At 36.4% G+C, this 19,731-nt stretch overlaps 1 protein-coding gene across 1 annotated transcript in view; it reads right to left on the bottom strand.

The window, feature by feature from the left end:
* zgc:92242 (uncharacterized protein LOC436899 homolog) overlaps nucleotides 1-19,731 on the bottom strand; it is a 34,202-nt gene that overhangs the window by 5,867 nt on the left and 8,604 nt on the right. Inside the window, exons 3-5 of the mRNA XM_007253622.4 lie at nucleotides 5,762-5,903; nucleotides 4,446-4,536; nucleotides 2,687-2,990 (exon numbers count right to left, since the gene is read on the bottom strand). Of these exons, the coding sequence (XP_007253684.3) occupies nucleotides 2,687-2,990; nucleotides 4,446-4,536; nucleotides 5,762-5,903 (537 nt within the window). The remainder of the gene's footprint in view (nucleotides 1-2,686; nucleotides 2,991-4,445; nucleotides 4,537-5,761; nucleotides 5,904-19,731) is intronic.

Consider the following 19,731-nt stretch of genomic DNA (forward strand, 5'->3'; position numbering starts at 1 on the left):
TGTCCAGTTTTACTAACTGCAGTGAACACTGCTGGATCTATTCAGCATTATATGTTGTGACTGACAGATCTACCAAAACATAGATCAGTCCTCTCAAATGCAATGTGCTGTATTTTTCACAATATAAGTTGCACCGGATTATAAGACACATTATGCAACACTAGAAAGGAACAGGGGCATCACCATGTTTTCCTTCTAATTTAGCAGGTCTTACCGCTGGGTGGCGGTGCCGGGTGGGCTTTATCTAAGTTAAGTAAAGCTAAACTAAGTAAACAAAACTGTAATTCATTTTCTGTTAAAGTGAAGTGAGCGCTGGATGTTAATCTATACAGATTTTTCTCCAAAAAACTGTTTATTTGGGTAAGTTAAGCGCTTCCATTTATTTACAGTAAGCTTAGATTCCCAAATTACACACCGATAATACTCACCTCTGAATGGCGAAAGAGCTAGACGCTTAGCGTGGTTAGCAGCTTATGCTAATGCTGCTCCAGTCTTGGTGCTGTAGAACTAAACTGAAACTCCTGTATAAAGCTGTACTTCAGCAGAGTGGCTTTACTGCTCCTTACAACCTGACAGGTAAAATTAATACATAAGGCGCACTGACGATATTGGGAAAATTAAAGGATTTTAAGTGCACCTTATAGTGAGAAAAATATGGCAAAACCTTCTAATTGGAGAGGACTGATGTTTGATACAGCTACACACAGTATATGGTACATATCTATCTATGAAGGTTCATCCAAGTAGGCACAATAACAGCCTGACAATAATGTCAATAATGCACCTAACATGTAACATGTCAATATAACATGTATTACGTTCAATACAATATCTCAGATGAGTTCACTACACACACGTCCTTCACATCCTCACTCACACAGATATTAAAAAGGAAGTGCCTGTACTGTGTATGTGCTCCATCTATAGAGCCTCCTGAGATCTTCATTTATAAAAACAAAACAGCATTAACCAGCCAGGCTACTCCCAGATCAAACAATGCTCCTGATATTAATACTGCATATTTTCTTATCTCTCACTTTTGATGTGTGTGTGGGGCTTAAAAAAGGAAGAGATTAGAGGTGGGACAATATATCATTATAGATGGTATTGATACGTAACGTCAAATATGGATATTTTATTGAAACATAGGCACTCTAAAATCTAAGACCCCCCCCCCCCCCCCCCAATTTACTTGATTTACTAAAGTTACTGCTTCATTACGCCAAATAATGGAGCTTTAATCAAATGAATAAGGTAAATCTATGGTGAAGAATATTGGTTGTGGAATTCTGTAAAACTGAGACTGATAAATCCATAATTCCTGGTATTTGCTTATTTAGGAGTATTTTATTCTCTTCAGTAACACAAATGCTGTAGAATATGTTTTGTGATATATCGAGTATTGCAGAATCACAGTAGCATATCATCATCATTATTGCGGCCAACGGATCGTAATATCATATCGTGAAATCGGTCTCGGTAAAAAGAGAATCTGTGATAAACTTCCTTCATTGAAAACTCCTCTACTACACAGTTTAACTCAAATTAGCAAATTACCAATCTTTTCCAATCTAGAATGGAGACTCATGCAGTCCAAAGACTAAAAGAAAATAAATTATTTAAAAAATCTACTTTTTAATCTTTTTACTGCTTTGGACTACTGTTTTGAGATGTTCTATTTAGCACAACTGCTGTTACAACGGAACCCTAAAACTGCATATATTTTAAGACTATATATAAACCATATAAATCACAGAAACCATTCAACCAGGAAAAGAACCATTTAATTATTCAAATGGATGAAATGTTTCTGTTTAAGCATGTTTTAGATCAGGTTTAAACACTGTTAGTCCTATGACACTTCTATCTTATATTTGAAATTCTGTCTCTCTTTTAAATATACACTATTTTTTTTTCACTTTTAATTATTTACATTATTTAGTTTTATTTGAATGTTTTTAAACTATTTTTGTTTAGTATTTATGCTTGCTTTATTTTTTTTCTTGAAATGACGTATTTCAGCAGTTATTTAGCCATACATGTGTTCATCTCTTCAGTATACAGCTCTGGAAAAAAATAAGAGATCTCTTAAAAACGATATTTTTTTTTTATTTTACCAAATTGATCACCTCTGGAAATAAAATCAAGAGGAAGATGGATGATCACAGGCCATCAAACCAAACTGAACTGCTTGAATTTTTGCACCAGGAGTAAAGGCATAACGTTATCCAAAAGCAGTGTGTAAGACTGGTGGAGGAGAACATGCCAAGATGGATGAAAACTGATTAAAAACTATGGCTATTCCACCAAATATTGATTTCTGGAGTCTGAAAACTTTATGAATATGAACTTGTTTTCTTTGCATTATTTGAGGTCTGAAAGCTCTGCATCTTTTTTGTCATTTTATCCATTTCTCATTTTCTGCAAATAAATGCTCTAAATTACAATATTTTTATGTGTAATTTGGAAGAAATTTTGTCTGTAGTTTATAGAATAAAACAACAATGTTTCATTTTACTCAAACATATACCTATAAATAGCAAAATCAGAGAAACTGTATGAAGAGCAGTTGCAGTGCTGAACACTCCAGTTCCACTGTACAGCCACCAGATGGCAGTCTCTACTCACAGCACATACCCTTCAAATCAACAGCTCCGCTCTATTCAGTCTGCACTGAGCCATTTACCTTTGTCCTGTGTGGGCGTGTCCTGTGGGCGGGGCTTGTTGGTGACAGGCAGCTGCACCTGGGCATTTCTCTGTAGGTTCAGCTGGTTGAGTCTCTCTGTTACAGACGTGCCTCTGTCTGTCCGGTGGGGTTTGGGAAGGGCCAGGTCACTGTTGTGGTCGCTCGGGGAGGTGTTTGAGGTGTTTGAGGACTCTGAGGAGTCCGAGTCGTCCTTTTGGTCCTTCAGGTCGTCCTGCGAGTCAGAATCGCTGTCCTGTTTCAGGCTGTCTGGTACAGAGTCTGAGTGCTCCATCTCCTCTGCTTTCTGTAAAATACAGCAGAAACACAATCAGTGACCAGACCCTGACCAAGACCACTTATAACCATCTCTATAAAATGATCTATATGTTTAAGAGTAGGGGTGTGTCGTATCATATCATACGCAATAATATCGCCAATATTTTTTAAATATTGTGATCAATATTATACCCTGAAAAATCGTGCCATATCACTCACCATTAAATATCACATCAGGGTATTATTTATTGCTGTTTTAAGCAAAAGAAAAAAAATCACACGGTTCTCATTTCCCATTATATATCCACTAGATACAGATTATATCTATCCACAATCATTTATTTTACTTTAATTCTGGATATGTGGAGATATTTGAAGTTAATTATTATTAGTATCATGATATTCTGGATTATCGATCCTGTCACAAATCTGATAAAATTCTTGTATTAATATGCAATAATATGTATTAATATGCAATAATATATATATTTTTTTTAAATAATTTTTGGGCCATAATAGGGCCATATCTCCCATATCTATTCAAGAGTAGAGACACACACACACACCAGGTGCAATACCATAACAACATACACAAAAGGAAATTATTAAATTAAGTAGGTTTAATATCACGGAAGCTCCATGATGGCAACTTTATGAGAAAACTGAAGAAAAAAAAATTCAATGGAAGTCAGTTTAAAAAGTTTACACCAGAATACATCATTATGGGTAAATCAGGGATTAAGCCTAGCCATGCGCTAGACCAAGACTATTGAAAATATATATAACATTACTCTTGAAAATATATAACCTATAAAATATAACAAATAAATAAATAAATAAATAAAATAAAAATATACTTATATTTTATTTATTTATTTTTTGTTATATTTTATAGGTTAGATATTTTCAAGACTAATGTTCAGTATCCACCTTCAGTATCTGTGCATCTCTTTAACAAAAAAGAGAACATTAATGGGTCAAAAACAAGCATGAGGAGGCAGGCAGGATAGAAAGGAGCCAATCACATTCTCTGATTTTGTAAATTTCTACAGTGAAGTTTGCCCTCCGAATATGCACAAGTTTCCTTAACAACTAAGGCAGAGTACCAAATGGAGAAAAACTGAATTCAACCACTAGGGGGCGCATCACCCATTTCTGGAACAGCAAAAGGATAAATGTTTGGCATGAAATATCTTCTGTTGGACAAATTATTATAAAAACTGTATACAGCCTTCTTACACATCTGGATACTGTTGTTATTGTTGAGTTACTGCTACTAAAACTAGATGGAAGATAAAACCAGCTACTAATACATACCTGACAATATCAGCCCTCCTTCACTTCATGACAGCTCATCAGTTCATTAAACACATCAATTCTACACCCAAACACAAACCTGTTCCCACCACCATTCACTTTACACATGCTGAATTTACACAGAACACATGATCCATCCATCATTCATTCATTCATTCATACTCACTTTCAGCAGCAGTTCTATGCCTGGTGCAGTGCTGGCTTGCTGGACCGGTATGCTGGCCAGGCTGCTTTTGAGTGGCTCTGTAGCCTGAGGTCTGTTCAAAGAAACACCAGAAAATGACACACATTATTTATTTATTATTATACATGCTTTCTAGAACCTGACAGCTTTTGTTTGATGTAATTATGTGGGTAATATAAGCTTTAAAATGTTTTTTTTTTTAAGACTACGCTGTAGCATTTTACTTATTAACCCTACAGGGTTTTTGCTTTATTTTAAAAGTCCAATTTAATTATTTTATGCCCACAAAGGTCCAAAAATGTAGTCATAACCTTTTAAGTAGAAAAAAATATATTATATTGAAAATTAAAACTTAACGTTTCCCATTTATCAATTTTCTTTATCAATTTTGTTCCATTGTGATGCAGAACATGTTAGCACGTTGGCTAGCTCACGGCTAATGTTATATAGCTTTCAGCTAACTCTAGTTTTCTCCCCGGTAAAGTAGCTAACTAGCCGCTAACATTAGTATGTTAGCTAGCTCTCTGCTAATGTTTGCTAGCTCTATGCTAACTTTAGTTCTCTCCCAGTAATGTTAGGTAGCTTGCTGCTAATGTTAACTCCGCTAACCTTAGCTCTCCCCTGTTAATGTTAGCTAGCTTTCCGCTAATGTTAGCTAGCTCTACACTAATGTTAGCTAGCTCTACGCTAACCTTAGTTCTCTTCCCAATAACGTTAGCTAGTTAGTTTAATATTATTATTTATTTATTTAAGTTCCATTAGTTACCTTTTTTCCATAATTTTGGTGTTATTTTAGTCCTCTATTTTTTAAAATTGTGTTTATATTTTATTATTCTAATAATTTATTTCTGTGTTTTATTGCTTTACATATTAGCCTGTCTGCATGTCCCTTTATTCTAAATTACTTTATTCCTTCTTAATTAAATCTTATATAGTTTGCTTCTTTTTATCATTTAAACTTATTTTTTAGTCTGTTTAATTTTGTATATGCCCGGCTGCATTGAAATAAAGGTTGATGGATTGATTAATTGATTTAAATATATGAATCAAATATTTGGAAGGTCAGTGAAATTGTGGACGCCAGAAGGATACGTTTTTATTGCTTGTAGCAAAACTAGGGAAGCAAACCTCAGACACCAAACATAGCTTTGAGCTCTACTGTTACTGATCAGCAGCAGGGTTGGGATTTTTCTGCACTGTGTAGAAAGTTATATCTTTGTAAACCACAGCTGGAGGCATAATAGGACGATAATACACAAACCACACCACTTCCAGTTACAGCTGTATGAGTACAGTACCTGTTGATTTTGCTGGTTCCATTTCGGTCCCTGAGTTCAGACAAGAGGAGTTTAGGTGACTTCAGCTCGTCCGGCTCTCCAATAATGCAGACGTGCACTTCTCCATCTTGACCCAGGAGCCAGCTCACAGTCTTACAAGGGCCTGAGGAGAACAACCGGGGGAACGGTTTTAGACACAACATTCACCAGATATCATAAGATACTCACATACTTTAAATACAATTTCCACATTATAGCTCATATACTTAATACTTAAAAATTATGAGTTTCTTTGATTTTACCAAATTGAAAATCTCCAAAATATAATCAAGAGGAAGATGGATGATCACAACCATCAAAACAAGCTGAACTGCTCCAATATTTGCAGCAGGAGTGGCATAAAGTTATACAAAAGCAGTGTGTAAGACTGGTGGAGGAGAAATAATAATTTTACGCAAAACTCCAAAAATGGATTGGACAAAATGTGATAACTTAATTTAAACTTAATATTTGGTTGCACACCCTTTATAAAAATAAATGAAATCAATCACTTCTGTTTCTTGTGGTGATATAATACATAGAAAGGCAATAAACGTGTATAATAACACATATGTAACTGCAGTCATTTTCCGGATGAAATATGTTTACTAAAAAAAAAAAAATAATAATAATAATAATAATAATAATAATAATAATAATAAATAAAATTCAGGGGTGCCAACAGTTTCTGCCATGACTGCATAACCTGTCCCTCAGCATATGCTTGTAAAATGCTGTTTTTACATAACAGACCTCGAGGCTGTGCTCCATTAGTGTACAAATGTTAAAACACAAGCATTTTAATGAGTGTTCATTCAGAGCATAGCATGCAGTAATATTTCATCAAGCAGCAGCCTTACATAACCAAACCTTCCCATGAGAACTATAGCCAACTTTGTATTTGTATAGTAATATATATATTCCAGACATTTTCTTATAATAGTAAGCAAATTATGCACCAGCAGAGGGCACTACAACACTAAGAGTGAGGAGCTGGATAGTGGGCGATCAGAGGATTCAGTAACGAACAATAGCAGCTGTGCAGGAGATACCAGATTTTTAAAAAAATCTGACCAATTACACCACAATGGGGTGTTCAACTGAAGTAAAAAAAAAAAAAAGATAAAATCTAATAAAGACAATTTTCATACAATAATAATAATAAACATAATTAAATAACAAATAGATCAAAGAAAACAAATTTCCTGCAATATAATTTTTAGGGATGCTGAAACTGCCTGCTATTTAATTTCTCTGTGACCTTGTATAAAGATGCAAATTGCATACATTATCATTGCTATTCTTCTAATAATTTTGTTTAAAATTTTTTTCCACATTTTCTCCCCAATTTACACAGCCAATTACCCAACCCACTCATTAGGACTCCCCCTATCACTAGTGATGCCCCAACACCAGGAGGGTGAAGACTAGCACATGCCTCCTCCCATACATGCGAAGACAGCCACCACCTCTTTTTGAACTGCCTAGTAGCATCACAGCGCACTCGGAGGAAAGCACAGCGACTCGGTTTTGATAAATCAGCTCACAGATGCCTTGTGTTGATCGACATCACCCTTTGGAGTGATGAGGGGAGAGAGCAGTATCTACCCACCTGGAGAGAGCAAGACCAACTGTGCTCTCTCGGGGCTCCGGCAGCTGACGGCAATCTACATGAACAGGATTCAAAGCGGCAATCTCCTGATCACAGCAGCAGCACTTAGCTTGCTGGACCACTCAGAACTCATCATTGCAATTTTTGTTATAAAAAATAAATCTCCAGGACAGAGATTAAGCCTAGTCTTGGGGATTTCTATTAAAAGAAGAAAGAAGAGTCTGCCCTGTGTGTTTTATAACACAGTCCATCATTAACACTGATTAATCACCCCATCCCTAATCGCATCACCCTCAGTCTTCAGCCTTCAATCAGCACCCAACAAAGGTGTGTAATCCACACGTTCCTCCTTACTGGTACTCACACCCTCCGTCTCATCACTCCAGCATGATGTAACCTTATCAAATTCCACACACACTGTAATCTGATCGCATGTTGCATGACGGACGGTCATTAAAGTGCCCGTTCTTACATAACCGGCCTGTGAAGAATGTTTTTGGAACATCAGAGACCGCGAGGCAGCTTTGGGCTAAGCAATAAAACTCCAAAACTACATTCCGTCCATCCAGGTGGAGGATAAGCAGGGCCTGAAGGGAGGAACAGCTAGACGAGGAGAGGAGAGAGGTGGTGCACGGGCTCTGGGTTAGATGGGCAGCAGGCATGAGGAAGCTTTAAGGATGCTGAAGATCTACGTCAGGGAAAATTCTTCACGCGGCAGAGTGTGACAACAGCAACCGGGCAAGGAGGAATATTGTGTAAGAAACAGGTTCTCCAGGTCAGTCCAGCACAGAGAGAGAGAGAGAGAGACTGCTCAATCAAGCATAACATTATGACCACCTCATTGTTTCTACAACCATTATGCATCTCCACTGATCATATAGGAGCACTTTGTAGTTCTACTGTATACCAGTAATTACAGACTGTAGTTCTTTGTATCTGTTTTAGGGCTGCAACGATTAGTCGATATAATCGACAATGTCGATTATTTAAATTTGTCGACTACAAATTTCATTGTCGACTAATCGTTAATTTGTAACAGTACCACATTACACAAAATGCTGGGGAAAGAAGCGCAATGGGAGACTTAGTTTGTGTCTCCAAAAGTGCCCAAACACAACAGATTACATATTAAATTATTAAATATCAGTAATGTCCATGTTTAAACAACATTCAGATATTTAAATGCCATTTAAACCTCATGTTCTGCTGTTTCTAACATTTTTAGAGATGGCAAAAATAATTGTTGACTAATCGACTAATTGAAAAAATAATCGTCAGGTTAGTCGACTACCAAAAAAATCATTAGTTGCAGCCCTAAGCCCTGTTTCTCTGTATACTTTATTATTATCCTCTTTTCACCATGTTCTTTAATACTCTGGACATCACAGGAGAGAAACCACCATAGAGCAGCGATTATTCTTATTATTATTATTATTATTTGGGTGGTGGGTTATTATTCTCAGCACTGCATTGATTAGCATTGATTAGCATGGTGGTGTATGAGGTGTTAGGGTATGTTGTGCTGGTATGAGTGAATCAGATACAGCAGTGCTGCTGGAGTTTTTAAACACCTCAGTGTCACTTCTTGACTGAGAATAGTCTACCAAACAACATCCTGTGGGCCCTAATGAAAGAGTAGAGAATGACCAACACTGTAAACAGATTCAGAGCTTCAGTCTCTGACTATCAGGGTAGAGCATCTGTAGGTATGAGTGTGTAATAAAGCAAACTAAACTAAACTAAACTAAACTAAACTGAACTGAACTGAACTGACCTGAGAGTGTGAGTGAGAGAGAGAGAGAGAGAGAGAGAGAGAGAGAGAGACACTGGGGATTGAATGACAGCACAGATTCAGAGGTGAAAGAAGAGAGCAGGGGATTCACAGCCTGCCAAAGGACTAGTGCCATTCAATCAACAGCTCCCTGTTCCGATTAACTAACACACACACCCACATACATACAATGTGGGTCATGTAACACAGAATGGTTCATAGAACAGCTTCTAGACTGTTATTGTGTGGTTGCTATGGTATTCAAATTTTTTTCAGTTATGTTGCTAGCTGGACACTATGCTGTCGCTAAGCAGCTGCTTGTGATAGCTCAGGTGAGTGTTAAGTGGTTGCTAGGTGTTCGAAGTGATATCCTAATTGTGTGCAGTGATGTACCTAAGTGGTTGCTGTGGTGTTTCATATGGTTACCATGAGTGCAGTTAAAAAAGTGCAGTTAAAAGTTATGCAGTAAAAAAACAGGCAGAAAAAACAAGAAAACTGCAGAAGAAGAAGAAAATTCTAATTATGAAACTAAATATATACAAAACTGTAATGTAAAAAAAAAAAAAAAACACAAAATAATGTCAAAAGTGGGAGATACATTATAAAATACACACAATGGTTGATTTGGGTAGTTTTCAGCCTTCATAAATTATAATATTATAATATAATATATACCACTTCAGTTTCTGAATCAGTTTTTCTGATTTTGCTATTTATAGGTATATGTTTGAGTAAAATGAACATTATTGTTTTATTCTATAAACTACAAACATTTCTCCCAAATTGCAAATAAAAATATTTTCATTTAGAGCATTTATTTACAGAAAATGAGAAATGTCTGAAATAACAAAAAGATACAGAGCTTTCAGACCTCAAATAATGCAAAGAAAACAATTTTCATATTCATAAAGTTTTAATAGTTCAGAAATCAATATTTGGTGGAATAACCCTGGTTTTTAATCACAGTGTTCATGCATCTTGGCGTGTTCTCCTCCACCAGTCTTACACACTGCTTTTGGATAACTTTATGCCACTCCTGGTGCAAAAATTCAAGCAGTTCAGTTTGGTTTGATGACTTGTGATCATTCATCTTCCTCTTGATTATATTCCAGAGGTTTTTGATTTTGATTAAAAAAAAAAAAAACATATCATTTTTAAGTGGTCTCTTATTTTGTTTTCAGAGCTGTATATATAAAAAAAATATATTTATATAATAATAGTAAGGCTAGACTATGTAATGCAGCTGCTTTATAAAAAGTAAACACAGCATCTTACTGCATGTTATGCAATGAATGCTCATTAAAATGCTTATGTATCAACATCATACAATATAATGGAACATACCTTCGAGGGATGTTATGTAAAAACAGGCATTTTTACAAGCATTGTCAACATTACATTCAATCATCTGTTAATCATAGGTTATCTTTAATAACATGGTTAGGTTAAGTAATCTGAGCTTAATAACAAACTACTGTTTTACAGTTACGCTAACACGAATGTGGGTCTTTCAGACATTTACTAAATTTAACTCAAGCTCGATTTATAGAGGAGAGGCTTTTTAAAAAAAACTGGAGTCATCTGATACTCAAGATTTCAGTACTGATAGGAAGGAAAATGGTACTATATTATCTTTGTAACACATTTTGAGGCCTAAAAAAGACCCACACTAAACATAAAAAAGCCCATCCTTATCACTAAAGCAGACAGCTGGGAACTGAGCCACTCCTATACTGACATAGGGGGTTTATCCACCCCTTCTAAGAATTTCACAGGCCTCCAAGTGTCCAAATGTCTTCAGTATCAGCAAATCATAGGCTGATTGTCACACTTCTACAGAGCATAGAGGGCCATGTATCTTATATCATGCTGCCTGCTGGCTGCCATGGGATAAACCCATGTGAACTGAGGTGTACCTCTTAGCGCACATGCAAAACAGAAAGCATGCAAACAATTCAGAGAACTCTGATGCAAATATCCAGGCAGGGAAATCAGTGAGGTTTAAAGAAAACACATTTAAAAAGCACCAGCATGAAAACAAATCCACCAAAATACAAAAGCAACAACTGACAGCAAACCTACAACAGCTGAGAACTGAGCAAACATGGCTAACTGCTCAACTAGCCTGCTTCTCCTCAGCACATGTTCTCTACAAGGCAAAATGTATTTATTACCTGTGAAAAAAAATGATCCTATTTAAATCTTGAGTATAAGAAGTACTGGGTATAAGAGAAACAAAGAAAAGAGAAACAAAAAAAAGTGGGTTCAGAATACAATTTGTACTCATTTATAAAAGAAAAAGAATGAAAAAGTGCTGTGTGATATGACCCCAAATCAATAATGCAAATAACTGAACATTTTTTCTTGATTATAATTAATGAACAGCAGAGGTGCACCTTTTTTGTCCCAAAAAGTGAAACAACATATAGTCAAACACTTGGCTGAAGGCAGAATACCGGACATGCTGTTTTTGTTTTTAAAGAAATTATAAAACTACAATTTATAATATTTATCGAACCTATTTATTGAGCATTTTTAACATAACATAAAAATAGAGAAGTTTTTGTTCAGAACAAATTATTTCAGATTTTTAAAATCATTTTTCACATATTTTTAGTACCTATTTGCAACTTCCATCACTAAATTTTGGGTGTCTGAATAGCTGGTTCACTCTTAATGTAGAATTTTTTCTAGTAAGTGACAAATAAGTAGCGTTCTTATTTGGCAACACCTGCTTTACAGATAATTTCTGGTTAGTAGAACATTTTTTTTTTATGTTACAGTAAATGTACTTAGAACTTTCATTCTGACACGTTCTCTTGATAGTATTTTTATGATATTTTTATTTAACGTTTTAAACTTTCTGAAATTGTTGCCGCAACGTCATTTCTGTCAAATGTTATTTTTTGTTTTTTTTGGAAATTTACTTTTTAACATTTTCATAATGTTTGTACTTATCTAACTGGGAACGTTATGTGAGAAACATTCTATTAATGCTGTGATGAAAACTATTATCACATCACATCACAGGTTTTCACAACATTCCTGGAACATATTTCTGTAATTTTACAGGCCAACCTTCCTGAAACCATTTCAAAAACTTTTTAAAAAACAATCTTAAAATGTTCTTTTTGAGCTTGGCTCCATATTGTTTGAGTATTCCAGTGTTTCCTTCTTAAGAACAAGTATTTATTACACTGCTGTTAAAAGCAGTCAAGTAAAAAGTATTTAGTAATTTTATTATTTATTTATTATTTATTTATTTATTAACTGAATAGGATTACATACTGTCACTGTGACTTTCAGTGCCAGTCAACTGGAGCATTTCTATTGGTTCAGTCATAAGATTTTGATACAATGTAAAAACAACTACTGCATTTACTAATTATAAAAAATAATAAGTATTTAATATTATAATAATCATAATCATAATCATAATTAATAATACTATATATACAGCTTTTGCTCTACAGTGATGATGTACGTTGTTTGTTCCTCCAAGTTTATAAATTTCTCCATGGCTCTGAGGAAGAAAATAATGCACTGATAACTTTATATGTAGTTGATTGAATAAATTAAGGGTTTGATATTTCTTTGTAACTGTGTTTCTCTGTTCTGGGAAGTTTGTAAATGTTGTTTGTGTAAATCACTTAGTCAGGTTGTTGTGCAGAATTCGGAAGCCACTATTTAGCATATGTAAACACAAAACAGAGCATGTAAAAAACATAAAAAAAAACTCATTGATAGAGAGGGTGTGTGTGTGTGTGTACGTAAATGGCTGTCTACTGTGACCAGGGTCAGATGGGTTCAGATACACGGAGATCAGTGTATTTGTGAGTAGGAGGAATGTGTCTGCAGCAAACACTCAACACACAACACACACACACACACACTTCTGTCACACCTGTTTACAGCTCAGCACCTTTCACTCTACTTCACCCTGTGACGCTTCGACACGGTACATAGAGTCCAGAAAAAGAGAGAGAAAGAGAGAGAGAGAGAGAGAGACTGCTCAATTAAGCATAACATTATGACCACCTCATTGTTTCTACAACCATTATGCATTTTTCTCATCTCCACTGATCATACAAAAACACTTTGTAGTTCTATAATAATTACAGACTGTAGTATCTGTTTCTGAGAGAGAGAGAGATCTGTTACTTTTGCCATTTTTTTTTACCATACTGTTGCTCCATTTTTCTAAAGCTGTGTTAATTAAACACTACAGTGTGGACTATTAATTATACACCATCATCATACTGTGTTGAATTATATATTATAAAGCACAAAGAAAGATCTCTACTTTACGGAACATGCAATCATGTTTACATATGCAGTTGCTAGACCAATAGAAATTATCCAAAATAACCTATCAGCCAACAGAGAACTGTTTCACAAGTGTTTGTAGGCCAGAAAAATGTTCCACAGTTACTTGCAGTCCAAAATAAATTGCCCTCAATTAATAAAAATTACTTAAAGGCCAAAATAAATACTCTAGTTACTTTGAGACCAATAGAAATTTTCCTGAAAAATGTTCAACAGTTTCTTGCACATCAAAAGAAACACTGCAAAGTCACTGTTAAACCAACATATGCTCTAAAATTACTGGACGACCATGCTATGTCTCAAAATTACTTTACTGAAATGTTCCACAACTGTGTAAAGATCAGCTAAAATGCTCAAATAAATGGTCCAGAACTTCTTACTGATATGATTATAGCAGTTAGTAAAAATAATAGACAATGTTTAATAAAAAACATCTGTTGATTATTTAATTAATATATTTTAATTTATTGATGTTTGATGTAAATACATTTGACGAAGCTACCAAGTGTAAGATTTATATATATATATATTCATAGGGCACTTTTTAAATTTACTATAGGAACTTAACCCATGTTTTTGTTCAAGCACAGACAGGGCAACAGGGTGACCTTCACAGGTGTGGAGACTTGAGCAGGTAAGGAAAAACATGCATTGGAACAGCAGCTATACCTCTAGGAAGCAAAGACTGAATTCCTAATTATAGATAAACAGAAATGCTTCATAATTACTCAATTACTCAATAATCACGCTACATAAAAACACATTAAAGTTTAAATCTGGTTCTTCTTATATTACTAAAAGGTAATGTTTGAGGAACACATTGGTCAAATGTTTGAACATAAAAGAAAAAGCATATACTGTGGCTGTGTCCAGTAAGACATGTCCAGCACATGTCTTTATGCCACTCCTGGCATAAAGTTATCCAAAAGCAGTGTGTAAGACTGGTGGAGGAGCACATGCTAAGATGCATGAAAACGGTGATTAAAAACCAGGGTTTCTCCACCAAATATTGATTTCTGAACTCTTTAAACTTAATGAATATGAACTTGTTTTCTTTGCATTATTTGAGGTCTGAAAGCTCTGCATCTTTTTTGTTATTTCAGCCATTTCTCATTGTCTGCAAATAAATGCTCTACATGACAATATTTTTATTTGGAATTTGGGAGAAATGTTGTCTGTAGTTTATGGAATAAAACAACAATGTTTTTTTTTTATTAAAAATATACCTTAAATATTTTTACAGAGCTGTTTAGAGCCCAGCTTATCTCAGATCTTACAGGTGTTAGAAATATGAACATGCTGTCTGTGTTAAATATAAATAGAACACACAGTGCTGTTATTAAGAGACAGTAGGGTTAATTAACCGCACCTGTCTTCACCGTGTGTTATGCAGTGTGTGGGTATGTGTGGTGGGATTAGTGTTCGGGGGGCTGTTTAGGTTTTCCACCTGTCGTGGGAGAGAACAGGTGCAAACTCCAGTTTCAGGCGGCTGTGTACACACACTCCGTCACACACACCGTCACTAACCCCAGTCCCACGCCAACAGAAACTCCAGCTGAGTGTTCAGCCTGACCTACCCTCACGCTGACTCAACATCTACTTACACACACCTCACACTGCTCACACACACACTGTACTGAGCTTCATTCTGTACAAACCAGTCAAGATAGATATGTGAAAGAAAGATAATAAAGAAAGAAGGATGAGGCAACATAGAAGAAGAGGGACAGAAAAACAAAGGACCTGAAACATGTGGAAAAAAAAAAACATGAAAAAGTAACAAGAGAAAAAACAGAATAAGGGTAAGAAAGAAAAAGCATGGTGAAAATAGGTAAGAACATGTATAAGAATGAAAGATGAGAATAAAGGAGGGAATTAAGAATTGCATGAAACGTGGAAGAAAAAGGGCGAAATAAATAATTAAATACAACGAAAATAAAATTAGAATATGGGAAAGAAAGAACTGAGAATACATGGAATAAGGAGAGGGGACATAAAGGAATGAGAACATGATAAATATGGGAAAGAAATAAATAAAAGGAAAGGAAGGAGAGAGAGCAATGCCTGTAGAAATTGCAACAGTGAGAGTATTTATCTGAAAGAAAGAAAGAAAGAAAGAAAGAAAGAAAGAAAGAAAGAAAGAAAGAAAGAAACTTAATAAAGTGAGGGGAAAATAAAGGAATGAGTACATGATAAATATGGAAAAAAAGGAAAGATAGAAGAGAGCACTGCCTGTAGAAATTGCAACAGTCAGAGGATTTATCTAAAAGAAAGAAAGAAAGAAAGAAAGAAAGAAAGAAAGAAAGATGAGGCAACATAGAAGAAGGACAGAAAAAATAACTAGAACATGTAAAAAAAAGAGAACATTTAAAAAAATGAGGAGAAAAAAAAACTGAATAAGGGTAAGAAAGAAAATGATGAATGTCTGGAAAAAACATGTATAAGAATGTAAAATTAGGAGAACAAAGAGGGAACGAAGAATTGTGAAAAATAAAATGTGGAACAATTAGGGGAAAAATAAAGAAGTAAAGAAAGAAAACATTTACAAATATGGGAAAGAAAGGACTATAGAATAAACTGAATAAAGTGAGGGGGGAAAATAAAGGAATGAGAACATGATGAATATGGAAAATAAAAAAATAAAAAGAAGGATAAATAGAAGAGAGCACTGCCTGTAGAAACTGTAACAGTGACATGATTTATCTGAGAGAAAAGAAAGAAAGAAAGAAAGAAAGAAAAGAGAGAGAGTGAAAGAGAGCTGTGTGTTGTACAGTGCTGCTGCTGACGTGAGCAGTGGATCGAGTACAGTAAGGACGGAGGGTCAGATCAGTCTGTAAACTGCTCCTCTTTCCTCGTGTGGATGAAGAACACAGCTGGCTTTGTGTCCAGCCTGCGCAATCATGATCCACGCAGCCGGCGGCACAATGGCAGAGTGACGCTGGACCATGTGACACAGCACATTCTGACGAAGTGCAGGACCTGCTGCCGGCGGGCGAGTGACGTGCCTGCGGGGAAAGTCAGGGCTATTGATAGGAATGTCTGACAGAACATTGTGTTTCTGAATAAGATGCAGAATGTGGATCTGCTGGATTCCACCGGTCATACGACTCAACGCCATGCCTCCTCTCTTCCTGGGAAACATCTCAGAGTCCCTAAAGCGTGCTCTACACTTAACGTTCTTCAGATATCATAGCGTTGTGTTTCAGTCCGTGTTCCCTCCATGAACCTGAATTCCCCAACACTTTTTTCACTGGTGCACTGCATTTCTATTGGCCACTTGTGTACACTTATGTAACACATGTAACATATGTGTTTTACCCAGCAACCACGGACTCTTAAAAATGAGGTTTACTGGATGGTTCCACGTCAGGACTCTTTCTGAACATTTGGGGGTCCAGCAGTCTACTGGAGAGCCACATCAATCCCAGGCATCTAACTAACCCACCCACCCACATCAGACTCTTAAAAACGAAGCTAGGGCTCATTCTGAACATCAAGGGATTCAATGTGACATCCTTTAAGGGATCTCCATAAACTCAGTCTTACAATTTTGCGATCTTACTACCTTACTAAGCAACAACAGACCCTTAAAATTAAGGTTCCTGGATGGTTTCACATCAGGCCCACCACCCCCAGACATTCTAATTACTACTCTACCGACCAAACACAGACTTCTTTGTGCCTCTCTATCAGAAGTTCCACTAACCCCAGGCTCTAAAAAAACAAGGAACATAATTGGTTGAACGCCACGACACTTTTTAAACATATAGGGGCCCTATGTCCCACTCTAATAGAGAGCCAACCCCAGATCAACCCCAGGAATCTTACTAGCTCACCCACCCACACAAACCTTTTACTATGCGTTTTACCAATCCCAGAAAAAATAAGGTTCTTAGGATTAATTCTGAACAGCTATGGGCGCAGTGTGACATACTTTTAGGGAGCTCCACAAACCCGGTCTTACTACCTGATGATCAACAAATCTAGACTCTTAAGAATGAATGATCCTAGATGGATCCAAGTCAGGATATTTCTAAACATCTGGTGGTCTTATGTGACGTTCAACTCGGATCTTATTTGGCAACCCCATACACAAGTCAGGGCTCTTTCCGAACAACTGGTGGTTGTATGAGATAACCTATTATAAAGCCTCACCAACCCAAAGTCTTAAAAAGGAAGGGATGGTTCTGGGATGGTTCTATGCTAGGGCTCTTTCTGAACAACTGGCACTACTTTGAGATATCCTATCATAAACCATCTAATTCTGCAATTTTTTAGGACTGTAGATAACTAGCCATATACATGATTTGTGCAGTTTTGAGGAGGGTGGCCCAAAAAAGACTTGACCAATCCACTAAGAAATAAAACAGTGTATGCAGTCTTAAACATATGGGTGCCTCTATTCTGATGCCACGTTTTTTACAATAATAAATAAGCGTGCAAATCCTCTTTAGTCCTATTTATATACCGATTTTCATTTTATTGGTATGTACACTTTCCTACTTTTTGATTAGTTTACATACTAATACTCACTGAGAGTCTGTCAAATAGAAGCTCACGATTTACCAGTTATAATTTGCACCAATCATAGCAAGAAACAGCCTCTTCCACATCTCAAAACCGTCCACTGAAGCCTATTTTTTGTTGTAGAAAGACACTGTATGTCAGTGTGGTATTTGAAGGATTTGCAACAAGCTAGCTAGCTACTTTCAAGGCCAGAATGATCAGTTGTGTAAAGAACAAGTCAGATATGACTCCTGAGTGTGGGAGAGTTATGAGAGGCTTGAGAGGAATCCAGAAGGCTTTGGGCTACTGTGTGAATACCAGAGTATCAGCTTAGACACCATCAAACAGTGGAGAAAAACAAACAAGAGCGTCATTAGGCAAAGACAGCAGGTATGACTAGCATTGTGAACCTGGGCTATTAGTGCTAGGCATTCATACCTTATATGGTAAAACTTGGCACCTGTATGACAATGATACATAATGTTAGCACCAAATTTAATTGAATTAGCAGCATGTAGCACAGTGCTAACAACAGCAATGCACTATTTGCAATATTGAAGGTCGTAAAAAAACACCCTTTCTAATGAACACTTTTAGCTACTTTAAGTTTCAATCTTTGCTGATACAGATGTGCAAATGCACTCACACACAGCTTGTTTAGTCCTTGTAGAGAAGTATTCTTCTATGTGTGTAGTCCTTCTATTTGAATGAATGAAGTTCAATTTATATAGCGCCTTTCTAGAAACCCAAGAAGGCTTTACAATTTTTACGTATTACACACAACCTTTCATACTCATCACTTATCCACACACCAGTAAAAAGCGGCAGCCCACGGCGTACTCTCAACCGGAAACCACCGACCACCTGGAGGACTGCATCGGGCACTACAGTATTTACCAGAGTCAGTCATTCATACATTTACATACACACATATACACCAGATCAATTTAGAGTATTACATTTTTCTGGGCAATTTTGAATATCCAATTTATCTGATCTCCATGTATTTGGACTGTGTGAGGAAGCCGGAGTCCCCGTAGGAAACCCACGCACACCGTGCCACCCGTAGGCCTTAGTTTAAGGCTGCTTAACTGTATAGTATGCTGTATAGCAGCAACATATTAAAGGTGGGATATATATCGATATATATTGATATCACCAAATATCGCATTATATTGATCGCATCATATCAAAACATGGTGTCAAATACAGATATTTTTATTGAAATATGGGCGCTCTTAACTACTAAAACTCGCCCCCAATTTCACTTCCTGAAGTTACTGCTTCATTACTCCACATGGTGGCACTATAATCAAATTAATAGAGTAAACCTATGGTGAATGATCGGGAGATTGCTGGTTTGAATCCCGTTCATGTAGCTTGCCATCAGCTGCCGAAGCCCTGAGAGAGCACAATTGGCGCCTTTTTTTTACACCTCATCACTCCAAAGGGTGATGCCAATCAGCACGAGGCGTCTGTGAGCTGATGTATCAGAACGGAGTCACTGCGCTTTCCTCTGAGTGCACTGTGATGCTGCTCAGCAATACTGCATCGGCAGCGGTTCAAAAAGAGGCGGTGGCTGACTTCACATGTATCGGAAAAGGCATGTGCTAGTCTTCACTCTCCTCGTATCGGGGTATTACTAGTGATAGGAGGAGTCCTAATGAGTGGGACAGAAATACCAATAAATCGATAATTCCTGGTATTTGCTTATTTAGGTTGCTGTGTATTTGCTGT

This window comes from Astyanax mexicanus, chromosome 2 (assembly GCF_023375975.1).
Source record: "Astyanax mexicanus isolate ESR-SI-001 chromosome 2, AstMex3_surface, whole genome shotgun sequence".
NCBI classification, from domain to species: Eukaryota; Metazoa; Chordata; class Actinopteri; order Characiformes; family Acestrorhamphidae; genus Astyanax; species Astyanax mexicanus.